Source organism: Balaenoptera physalus (genome assembly GCF_965194825.1).
Source record: "Balaenoptera physalus genome assembly, chromosome: 17".
Lineage (NCBI taxonomy): Eukaryota > Metazoa > Chordata > Mammalia > Artiodactyla > Balaenopteridae > Balaenoptera > Balaenoptera physalus.
This window is the reverse complement of record NC_138895.1, coordinates 85,202,155-85,214,263: the sequence shown is the minus strand read 5'-3', so window position 1 is coordinate 85,214,263 and position 12,109 is coordinate 85,202,155. Positions and strand designations below refer to the sequence as shown.

Genomic DNA, 12,109 nt, shown 5'->3' with positions numbered 1-12,109 from the left:
GGTCCTCAATACAATTAACAGAAGATTTCATACCAGAAGCCATGGAGGCCAGAAGGCAGTGGTATGACATATTTCAAGTGCTGAAAGAATAAACTTGCCAACCACGAATTCTATATCTGGCAAAATCATCTCTCAAAACAAGGGGGCAGGGACTTCCTTGGTGGCGCAGTGGTTAAGGATCTGCCTGCCAATCCAGGGGACATGGGTTCAAGCCCTGGTCCAGGAAGATCTCACTTGCCACGGGGCAACTAAGCCCATGTGCGACAACTAGGATCTCATAAGCTGTGTGGTGGGGCCAAAAAAAAAAAAAAAAAATCTATGGGTATAGACACAGAATATATGAGGTGGAATATGTGGCAATAAATAAGGGGGAAACAGCTATACAGGAGCAACATCTTTTAATACAGTTAAAATTAATGTAATGTTAATCTAAATCAGATTGTTAACAAATTAAGATGTCAGTTGTAATCCCAAGGGTAACCACTAAGAAAATAACTCAAAAAATATAGTCAAAGAAATAACAAAGGAATTAAAGTTGTACACTGGAAAATAACACACACACACACAAAGACAATAATGAAGAAATTGGGGGGGAAAAAGATATAAGAAACATAGCAAATATCAAGAGAGCAGATATAAATTGTACTGTATCATTAATTACATTAAATGTAAATGGATTAAAGTCTCCAGTTAAAGGGCAGAGATTGGCACAGTGGATTTTTCTTTTTAAAGTCATGATCCAACTATATAATGCCTATAAGAAACACACTTTATATTCAAAGACACAAATAGAAAGTAAAATTTGGAATAAAGGACACCACACCAACAGTAACCAAAACAGAGCTGGAGGGGCTATACTAATATCAGACAATATAAACTTTACGACAAATGTTTATATTAGAGTTAAAGAAGGACATTTTATAATGAAAAAAGGATCAATTCATCAAGAAGAAATGACAGCTATAAAGATATATTTGCCTAACAGAGCCCCAAAATACATGAAGCAAAACTGGACAGAATTGAAAGGAGAAATAGAAAATTTAACATAAGAGTTGGAGACTTCAGTACCCCACTTTCAGTAATGGATAGAACAGCTAGACAGAATATCAGCAGGGAAAGAGAAGACTTGAACAACACAATAAGCCAACTAGACATAATGGGCAGCAATGAAACACTCCAACAACAGAAGAGTACATATTCTTCCCAAGTGCACATGGAATATTCTTCAGGATAGATCATATGTTAGGCAATAAAACAAGTCTCAATAAATTTAAGAGTAGTAAAAGCATACAAAGTATGTTTTCTGACTACAACAGAATGAAATTAGAAATCAATAACAGAAGGAGAGTAGGGAAATTCATAAGTATGTGAAAATTAAATGACATACTCCTAAATAAACAATTAGTCAAAGAAGAAAAAACAGGGAGGGACTTCCCTGGTGGCTCAGTGGTTTAGAATCTGCCTGCCAATGCAGAGGACATGGGTTTGATCCCTGGCCCAGGAAGATTCCACATGCTGCAGAGCAACTAAGCCTGTGAGCCACAACTACTGAGCCTGTGCTCTAGAGCCCATGGGTCACAACTACTGAAGCCCACGCGCCTAGAGCCTGTGCTCTGCAACAAGAAAAGCCAAGGCAATGAGAAGCTGCGCACTGCAATGAAGAGTAGCCCCTGCTCACAACAACTAGAGAAAAGCCCGTGTGCAGCAATGAAGACCCAACACAGCCAAAAGTAAAAATTAAATTAAAAAAAAAAGAAATCACAGGGAAAATTAGAAAATACTCTGAGATGAATAAAAACAAAAACACAACATACTAAAACTTAGCACCATCAAGAGAGATGCTAAGAGGGAAATTTAGAGCTTTAAAAAAATAATAAGATCTTAAATAAATAACCTAACATTCTAACTTTAAAAACTACAAAAAGTAGACAATCTAAACCCAAAGTAAGCAGAAGGAAGGAAATAATAAAGATTAGAGCAGAAACAATTGAAATAGAGAATAGAAAAACAGCAGAGAAAATAAACTAAAAGTTGATTCTTTAAAAAGATCAACAAAAATGACACACCTGTAGCTTGACTCACTACGATAAAAAGAGAAGACTCAAATTGCTAAAATTAGAAATGAAAAAAGTGACATTACTACCAACCTTACTGAAATAAAAATGATTATAAGGGAACACCATAAATAATTTATGCCCCCAAATTAGATGACCTATATGAAATGGCCAGATTCCTAGAAAGACACAAACTGCCAAAACTGACTCAAGAAGAAGTAGAAAATCTAAATAGACTGATAACAAGTAAAGAAACTGAACTAGTAATTAAATAACAACAACAACAACAACAAAAACTTCCCAGAAAGAAAAGCCCAGGATGAGATGGCTTCACTGGCGAATTCTACCAAAATTAAGGAAGACTTAACTCCAATACTTCACAAACTCTTCCAAAAAATAGAAGATGAGGGAATACTTCCCAACTCATTATTTGAGATCAGTATTACCCTGACACTAAAACTAGACAAAATATCATAAGAAAGAAAGCTACAGGCCAATATCCTATATGAATATAGATACAAAAATCCTCAACAAAATATTAGCAAACTCAACCCAATGCTTGAAAAATGCAGTACATCTTTTTCCCGGTGGGATTTATCTCAGTAATGTAAAGATAAATCAATGCAAACATCAATCAATGTATAAAAAAACACTCAATATAACACATAATAGTAATAAAGGGAAAAGGACCACATTTTATCATTACAATAGACACAGAAAAAGCTTTTGAAAAAAATCCAACACATTTTCGTGATAAAAACCTCAAAAAAGCAGGAATACAGGGCAACTTCCTCAACCTGATAAGGGACATCTATGAAAACCTCATGGCTAATATACTCAATGGTGCAAGACTGAAAGCTTTCCTAGTAAGATTAGAAGGAAGAGAAGGATGTTGGTTCTTGCCACTTCTATTCAGCATTATATAGGAGGGTCTATCCAGGGCAATTAGGCAGGAATATGAAATAAAAAGCATCTAAATTTGAAAGGAAGAAATGAAATTATATTTGCAGATAACATGAATTACATACAATTGACCCATGAACAACATGGGTTTGAACTGCGCAGGTCCACTTATACTCAGATTTTTTTGCTAAATACACACTACAGTACTACACCATCTGCAGTTGGTTGAATCTGAGGATTCGGAACTGCAGATACAGAGGGCTGACTGTAGTGTTATAGGTGGGTTTTCAACTTTGCAGAGGGTCGGCGCCCCTAACCCCTGCATTGTTCAAGGGTCAACTGTGAAATCCTAAGGAACACACAAACTATTGATATTAGAGGTAATGGATGAGTTCATCAAGTTTGATTGAAGATCAATATACAGAAATCAGTTGTGTTTCTATACATCAGCAATGAACAAACTGAAAATGAAATTAAGAAACTAATTATATTTACAATAGCATCAAAAAATTAAATACTTACGGGACTTCCCTGGTGGCGCAGTGGTTAAGAATCCGCCTGCCAATGCAGGGGACATGGGTTCGATCCCTGGTCTGGGAAGATCCCACACGCTGCAGAGCAACTAAGCCCGCAAGCCACAACTACTGAGCCCGCGTACCACAACTACTGTTTCACAGCTGACCCTTGAACAACGCAGGGGTTAGGGGCGCCCGACCTTCTGCAAAGTTGAAAATCCACCTATAACTCTACAGTCAGCACTCTGTATCTGCAGTTCCGCGTGCTGCAACTACTGAACCCCGTGCGCCTAGAGCCCGTGCTCCACAACAAGAGAAGCCACCGCAATGAGCAGCCCACGCACAACAAAGAGTAGCCCCCGCTCGCTACAACTAGAGAAAGCCTGCGTGCAGCAACGAAGACCCAATGCAGCCAAAAATAAATTAAAAGAAAAAATTAAATACTTAAGAATAAATTTAACAACCTTTGTACACTGAAAATTATAAAACATTACTGAAAGAAATTAAAGACCTAAATAAATGTAAGGACATCCTGTGTTCACAGGTTGGAAGTCTTAATATTGCTCACATGTTAATACTTCCCATACTGAGTAGAGTGATGAAATCTTGCACCCGCCCCTCTGTCTTGCCTGGGACACAAATGATCCCTTTGTCCAGTATATCCTGCCCATTAGTCACTTAGTAGCCATCTGGGTCATCAGATCAGCTGCGGAGGCATCACAGTGTCTAAGTGACCCTTTTATTTTATTTATTTGTTTTTTCACATCTTTATTGGAGTATAATTGCTTTACAGTGTTGTGTCAGTTTCCGCTGTATAACAAAGTGAATCAGCTATACGCACACATATATCCCCATATCCCTTCCCCCTTGCGTCACCCTCCCACACTCCCTATCCCACCCCTCTCGGTGGTCACACAGCACGGAGCTGATCTCCCTGTGCAATGCGGCTGCTTCCCACTAGCTAGCTGTTTTACATTTAGTGACCCTTATTTTACTTAAGAATGGCTTTAGAGTGCAAGAGTAGGGATGCTTGTGATTCAGGTACACCAAAGAGAAGCCTTTAAGTGAAATGAAGTGCTTCCTTTAAGCGAAAAGGTGAAAGTCCTCAACTTAATAAGGAAAGGAAAAAAATTGTATGCTGAGGTTGCTAAGATCTATGCTAGGAACCAATCTTCTATCCGTGAAACTGTGAAGGAAAAAGAAATTCGTGCTAGTTTTGCTGGTGCACCTCAAAAACTGCAAAAGTTATGGCCGCAGTGCATGATAAGAATTTGGTTAAAATGGAAAAAGCATTAAGTTTGTGGGTGGAAGACACGAACAGATAGGATTCAGTACTATCCAGGGTTTCAGGCATCCCCTGGGAGTCTTGGAACACAAGCCCTGAAGGTAAGGGGTACTACTGTACTGCATGAATCCATTCATTTGAAAGTCCAGATTCGGCAAATCTATAGCGGCAGAAAGTAGGTTAACGGTGCCAGGGGCTGGAAGGGGAGGGGGAAGTGGGGTACAGGGTTCCTTCTGGGGGGCAATAAAAATGTTCTGAAGAACAAGGCAGGAGTTGGCCAGGCAGGCCTTGGAGACCAAGGTAAGGAGGCTTGATTTTATCCTGGATGCGATAGGCATCTCCTGAAGAGAGACAAGGTGGACCGCAGGGCCAGGAATGGGTGAGGGCACCAGGGGAGGAGATGCACGCGGGGTGGGAGGTGTTCAGGTTGGGAAGAGATGACTTAAAGGTGACCATGGCACATCCAGGAGGCGGAGGTGACAGGACGTGGCCTCAGGGCAGAGGTCTAGAGGAAAGACAGGACCTGAGTGCAGGCATGAGGGCAGCTGGAGCCTGCAGGGGCGGCTCACAGAGAAAGGCCCCCAGGGCAGCCCTGGAGCCCCACCTTGAAGCCCGAGGTGGCATGGGGTGACTTGGCAAAGGGTCTGAGAGAAGCACAGAGGAAACCTGGGACAGCCAGCCAATTGCAGGAGGACGTCTGCAGAGGGTCTGGTCGTGAGGAAGCTGCTGGGTGTCCTGAGGTGGGTCCTGCCTGGCTCAGGACCTCCCCAGTCTTGCACCCTAAACTCCCGGGCCCTCACCCCATACCATAAGACAGGAACCCCTGTGGAAGCCAAAAGGTCTGCCCCCTGGACTTCCTTCTGGACCTCCGGAAGGGCTCCCTCTGATTCTTTCCTTCTTTCATTCAAGAAATACGTATGAATATTCCACCGCGTCCCTGGCTCTGTGCTGGAAAAGAGGCAGAAGAAAGACAAAGCCTGTGCCATAGAGCTGCTCTTCTGGGGCATGGGAGGCAAGCGACCAAGGAATGAGCACTTACTACCAACACAATAGACACACACACTTCTAGATGCACCCGGCTGCTCACCGCCTGAGAGCCCCGTGTGAGCTGGGCTCAGCAATAGTCCCTCTTGCATGAACTAGACTGAGGTGTCAGAAAACTCCAATAACAACGACTTAAGCACAGTAGAAGTTTGTTTCTTTCTTGCAAATGAAGCCCAGTTTAGCAATCCTGGGTGACGGCTAACCCCAGTTTAGCAAGGGCTTTGGAGGGTCAGGGAGCCCCTCCTCATCTCCACCCCAAGCCTGGGCTGGAGCTCACGTCCCAGACGTGCTTCTGGTTCCACGTGGCCCCGGGCAGGAGAGAGAAGTGGCTCAGAGGGCCATCCTCTGAAGTCTCTGCATGGAATTCACCCTCGAAGCTTCTGCTCAGGTCCTGTGGGCCACAGCCATCACACGACCACACCAAGCTGCACAGAGTCTGGCAGTGTGCCTGTGCTCATGTCAAAAGTAGGGTGCCATGACTAAGGAGAAGGGACATGGGGGCCAGCAGCAAGCACCCTCAGAGTAAAGCCTGCGGGGCCTTATACTCACCCCCTGTACGTCTCATCTGTACCTTTACAGCCTGACGTTTCCTTTCGTTTTAAAATGTATTGCACAAGCGACATCAATGAAAATCAGAGCAGAAATTCCGCTTCCCCAACATATCAGCTTCAAAACTCCCAAGGCTCCCCTCCACCTCTTGTGTGTGGGTAAGCTCAAAACAACTGATGATCGGATAGCTTTTGTCCCCACTTGTATGTTTCATGATGTAAGGTATTTTCATGATTTGCATTTTAAGTGGCTGTCTAAGTCCAGTTAAAAATGACTGACTGGCGCCAAAGTGCAGGTAAAACGTGTGGAAGGGATTTTGTATTAGACGCCAGTCCACAAAGACAGAGACGACAGGAGACCACAGCAGAGCAGAGATCTCTATGCGCCTTGGAAGACGGGAAGCCACAGGCGGTGCCTGCCTTATCAGGGGAGGCTTCCGAGAGAGGCCTGTCTGGAGGCACTTCTGGGGGTGCAGGGTGTGGGCTGCAAGTCCTCCTCTGGCCTCAAAATGCCTAGAAGACAAGCAGACCAAAGACAGGCTGCTAGTCACGGTGGGCCTCCAGCACCCTTGCCCCACCCCATCCCTAACACTCTGGACACAGAGCACACGTGCTCTTCAGTGAGAGGCCCCAAAGTGAACCCCTCCAGGTGCTGCCCCCCACTGTGGAGTCAGGGAGCCCCAGCTGTTGAGGGGAGCCCCCCAGGAAGATGAGCCCCACCACAGAGGCGGGCCTGGGCGGGGGCCGGGGGCGAAACTTCCTGCCTGAGACTTTCCGGCCACCCCGTCCTGGGACGCGGTCCCGAAGGGAGGGAGGCTGGTCCTGAGCTGATGCTCCAGGCACTGCATCTCTGCCTCCCTTCCAGCTCTGAGGCCTGCAAGAGGTGGTACCGGCCTCGCTGCCCTGTGGGGCGCTGGCAGGGCCACCTTGGCCCTCCCGTGAGGTCTCTTAGCCACATGTGGCCGTGGCGTCACCAGAGGGCTACACTTTGCTTTTCTCCCCTCCCAAATGGACACTGGACACCCCAGTCCCTTTCAGGGGTCTTGGTACAACCAGTGACCTCTCTGTGTACCAGCCCATCAGTGCCCCCCCCCAACCCCCGGGGCTCAGGTGGTCCCTGTTCCGTGGCCTGTCTGCTCTGGGTGGTGCTGGGTGGGCACCCGGCCTGGGCTGGTTTGGCCCCCAGGAAGCCGGGCCGGGGGCTCCTCCTGCTCCATCCCAAGCCCACACAAGGTTCTGGCCTTGGCTGGGGCGCCATTCTCCTCCTCTGGAGGGAGCCAGCTCCAGCTCCTTCGCCCTCTCAGCTCCAGCGCTGAAGACCGTGCTGTGTGGTCTCTGGGTGTCTCAGCTCCTGTCAGGCCCCCAGCCCTGCCTGTTGCGTCTCCTCTCGCACAGCACTGGACCACGACGCGCAGAGACCTCCGAGGCTGGGCGAGCGCACCTGGGGCTGCGGCCAGGCCTGCCTGTGCCACTTCCACACCCCGAGCATCCATCCAAGGGCCTCTTCCCAAGGCTGATGCAGCTGCGGCCCTCCCTCCTGCCATCAGGAAGTGGACCAGAAGGGGCTGAGCAGGGTGTCTAATCCTGCAGGCAGAGCCTCTTGCTACAGGCCCCGGGGCCCCACGTACACAGCAGACAATGTGACCAGGAGCCCGAAGGGCAGCTAAACAGAACTGTTTATTTCCCAGGAAAGAAAGAACGTGGGACGCGTGGGGGATTCCCACCTGCCTTCATCACTTCCAGAAGAGCACATTCCAGAAGAGCAGCCAGCAGGGGTAGAGGCCCAGCGCCAGCAGCGGGAAGAGCAGGGCACCGTAGGTGTGGTGTTCCAGCACGCCCTGAGCCAGCGCGGCCAGGAAGAGCCGCCAGCCCTCGGCCGGGGAAAGCGGTGCCTCCTGCAGCTGCTGCCACAGGAACAGGCCGCCCAGGAGTGTGGCTGCTGGGCTTGTCAGCACCAGCAGGGCAGCACACAGCGGCCTGGGTGGAGAAGCAAGGTCAAGGGGGCCTCTGAGGTGGGGGAGGAGGAGGACTGACGCGTGAGGGGGAGTCTGTGGCGAGGGGCAGAGGCCCTGGACGGGGTGGGCACGTCACGGCGGGCTCTGTGGTGGGGACTGACCAGCACATACCGGGGCCCGGAGGGCTTGGTGAGTGCAGCGCCGGGCACCATGGTGGCAGCCAGCAGAAAGCCCAGGGAGAAGTTGGTGAGGGTGATGCAGGCCAGCTGTAGTGCCAGGTAGATCAGGGCCACCAGCTTCAGCGCCATCCAGCTCCTGTCCGGGGCCTGTGTGCTCGCCACCCTGCAAGGCAAGGGGCTCAGGGGCAGCCGCCTGCGTGTCCAGGGTGCACCCTGCCCGTGCCCATCCAGCCCAGCTCCTCACCAGTGGGTGCTGTGTGGAAGGGCCAGGCCGGCTGCATAGACGGCCAGCAGCGTCAGCACCACGGCCTCCGCCTCAGCCACGGGGAAGTGCTGGGCAGCCACGTGTTGACCCAGCACTGGGAGGACGTAGAGGGCCAGGCCCACAGCCTGGGAGATCAGCAAGGGTGCCACGAGCGAGGCCAGCCCCGCGCGCTGCAGGGCACACGGGCACTTGGAGACAGATCCCGGGCCAGGGGCGTCCCAGGGGTCCTCACCATCCCTCCACCAGCTGAGACTGAGCGGCAGCAGTAACCACCACCCGGGGCCCCAACAGCAGGAGTGGGGGCCCGTCACCTGTGTTGCAGGGAGGGGAGGACTGGACCCAGAGGTCCCCCCAGCCTGCTCAGGACCCACTCCAGCCTCATGCAGCTGCATCCACAGTTCCAGAGCGTGGCTGAGTCAAGGACCCTGACGAGGGGTGTGATGGGCTCTGCCCAGTGGGGGACCCAGGGCTCACTCCCACTCCCCCGCCCCGAGGTTGGAGAGCTCTCCCCAGCCTAGAGTGGGGGGGACCTGAGGCTGGCCACAAACGGACAGCGGGCAGCAGAGGATATCTTGAGACCGAGGACCAGGAGCAAAAAGCCGGCGGCAGGCATGTAGAGGCCGATGGAGACGAAGCGGGAGAGCGCAGGGAGCAGGTAGAAGAAGAAGGACTGGTGCAGGCGCTCCAGGAGGTGGTTGAGTTTGCGGAACATGCCCTCCAGAGCCCTGCCGGGCGTGGGCTGGGGTCACGGCTGGCCAGGCACCCCCAGGCACCCACAACCCTGCCCCGAGTATGCAAAGGGGAGACCAGAAGACACTTACTTGCCTACTGCCACCAGGTCATACTTATACTGGCGGAAGCTATTGATGCCACGGAGTGTTAGGGCTTCCACACGGTAGCGCAGGAAGAGGCCGTGGGCGCCGTGGGGGTGGCCAGAGGCCTGCTGCAGAACCATGAGCAGCAGCGTTTGCACACCCTGCAGCGGCCCGTCCACTGACGGCCAGTCCTGGGGCTGCAGCTTAGAGAGTTTGAGACAAGGTCAGACAAACCCTGCACACAGGCCCCGTGCTCCCCAGGCAGGTGGCCCTACCTTGCCCTGCAGCGTGCACAGGAGCCCCCCTTTCTGGCAGAAGGTCTGGAAGAGGTTGAGCAGGTCCAGGTTGGGCAGCTGTCCGTTGAGTCCCTCCACAGCCACGTCGAGGCTAGTGACCACATCACTGCTCAGCTCCAGGGCCACGGCTGCCTGGATGGCCCCAGCCCGGCCCTGCAGAGGGGATGACTGCATACCTGTAGAAGCAGGTGAATGAGCTGCCAATAAGGGGCTGGTGAGGACAGTGGCCCTGTGGGGGCCAGGGCAGGGCAAGAACACCCACCAGTGACATTGACGTCGTGGTAGGCTTCAAGCCAAGCCTCAGAGCCCAGAAGGTCGTGTTCTGTCACCAAGAAGATGATGTCTTTGGCCCAGTAAATCTGCCCTAAAGACCAAAAGTAGGGTCAGCAAAGCCTGAGGCGGTGGCCAAACCCTCCCTTGCCAGCAGTAGCCCCTGAGCCTCACCCCGGAAGTGGGCAGCAAGTGCCAGCATCAGCCCCACAGCCTGGCTGTTGGTAGACTCAGGGCCACAGGGCACGGTGAGCACCAGGGACTCAGTGCTGGCAGCGCGCGGTGCCCGAAGGATGCCGTACACGTTGACGCCCGACACCATCTGCATGCGGTATTGGGGAAGCCTCAGCACGGCCCCACTCTAGATGGCTGAAACCCCTCCCTTTCAGCCCTAGAACGCCCACCAGTGACTTCTCTGGCCCCAAGACATCCCCCCGTCCCCAATGAGCTTCCTGGCCCCAAGGCCACCCCCTTAAAGTGCTTTTTGGTCGCAGGCAGACCCCCCTCCCACCCTAACCCCCCCACCCCCCCAGTACATAGCGCTCGTGAGTCTCATCTGGAAAGGGCAGTTTCCGGGAGAAACTCTGTGTGTAGACTTCCAGCCCCACTGACCGCATCGTCCGCTCCAGCCAAGCTACTGGCAGAGCCCTGGAAACACAAAAAGAGCTTCTGAGCAGAGCTCTCTGGCCTTGACTGGCATTGCTTCCCCCATACCCACGGCTCTGTCGCTCACCCCGACTTCCTGCGGTGGGCAGCGAAGTCCCGGGCAAAGCTTCGGGCACGGTCTCCGCCCGCAAACTGCTCCTCCACCATGGTGGAGCCCATGGCGTTCTCCGACATGTAAGTGCGCTGGGTCAGCGGCGGGAAAGCCAGCGCCAGGAACCAGGCGATGCCCGCCACGTAGCTCAGCACGCTGCGGGGAGAGGGACGGAGGGACCACCAGAGCGTTAGCGGGCCGTGGCACCCCGGCCCGCAGCCTCTACCTCTGCACTAGGGGTGGAGGAGGCATGTCTGCGGGCGGATTCTGGGACCTGGACCCAGAGTCCCGGTACCCGGGACGCCGGACGGGAGAGCTGAGCCCCAGGCCTGAGGCCCCGAGTGATGCCGGAGGAGACCGGCACGCGCTGCCGGAGGGGGGGCCCCCTTCCCCGCCCCCCGGGCCCCGCCCTCACCAGAGCGGCGCGTTGAGGCGCAGCACGAGGCGGGCAAGCGCGCGCCGGCGCACCGGGTCCGACAGAAGGCCCATCCCAGGGCCGGGCGGCTCCGGGACCGCGCTTCCGCTGTCAGGTACGGCCGCCGGCCGGGCACGCCTCTCCTGTCAGACCCGGGGCTGCACGCCGGCCCCCACTTCCGGTCCCGACAGCCCTCACGCCGCTGCGCCTGCGCCGTCCCCCTAGTCACCCCCCGCACCACCGCCGCGCATGCCCAGAGCAGAGCCGCTGTGGCGGGAGCGGGACCCGGGTCTGGGTTTCCCCGCCTGCGGAGGGCGTCCTCCAGGCAGGCCGACGGCATTGTGCAACGCCGGAGGGCAATGAAGACGACGGGCCGCTCGAGAAAGCTCGGCTCGAAGAGGAATCAGAGTAGGATGATGAGTAGGGCAGGTGGGAGGAAATCCGGAAGCGGCGACCAGAGCATAGACGCCGGAAGATTCCCGAAGGTGCTGCCACTGGCAGTGACAGGTCTGAATGCCGTGGTGGGAAGTGAGGGGGCTTCCGTGGACTGAGAGACCAAGGCATTGGCGGACCCTTTCCTATGGGTGTCGGTCACCAAAAACAGCCGAGTGGAATCACAGCGTGTGCCCAGAACCGAGGTCATTGGGGTCAGATGACCACAGGGAGGAAGGTGCGTGATACTACTGGCCAAAGGGGTGTCAAAGGAGCTGGGGTGTGTTAAGTAGAAAGTGGGGCGCACCCCTGTCCAGGCCAGGAGGTGCCTGGGATATTGGAGGAGAAGCAGCCCCTGGGTAGGCTGCAGGGGCTC

At 52.8% G+C, this 12,109-nt stretch overlaps 1 protein-coding gene across 2 annotated transcripts; it reads right to left on the bottom strand.

The window, feature by feature from the left end:
• Positions 1–8,007: 8,007 nt before the first annotated feature.
• On the bottom strand, positions 8,008–11,506 carry GPAA1 (glycosylphosphatidylinositol anchor attachment 1). Of its 2 annotated transcripts, none has more exons than XM_082432939.1 (12): positions 11,302–11,506; positions 10,863–11,042; positions 10,666–10,777; positions 10,304–10,451; positions 10,122–10,223; positions 9,839–10,035; positions 9,570–9,691; positions 9,320–9,473; positions 9,060–9,155; positions 8,728–8,918; positions 8,476–8,646; positions 8,008–8,326 (listed from the first exon to the last, which is right to left on the bottom strand). In XM_082432939.1, the coding sequence occupies exons 1-12, from the start codon at positions 11,373–11,375 to the stop codon at positions 8,083–8,085; spliced, it is 1,791 nt and encodes a 596-aa protein (XP_082289065.1). In that variant the 5' UTR covers positions 11,376–11,506; the 3' UTR covers positions 8,008–8,082. The 2 variants fall into 2 exon arrangements, with proteins under 2 accessions (XP_082289065.1, XP_082289064.1); XM_082432938.1 differs by having other exon boundaries at positions 9,570–9,766; positions 11,302–11,505.
• Between the last annotated feature and the right edge of the window lie 603 nt (positions 11,507–12,109).

Coding starts and splice junctions, on each gene's coding strand:
- GPAA1 (XM_082432938.1), bottom strand. CDS start 11,375: ATGGGCCTTCTGTCGGACCCGGTGCGCCGGCGCGCGCTTGCCCGCCTC. Junction 9,767..9,838: donor TGTGCACGCTGCAGGGCAAG/GTAGGGCCACCT, acceptor AAACTCTCTAAG/CTGCAGCCCCAGGACTGGCC. Junction 8,919..9,059: donor CTCCCCTCCCTGCAACACAG/GTGACGGGCCCC, acceptor TGTGCCCTGCAG/CGCGCGGGGCTGGCCTCGCT.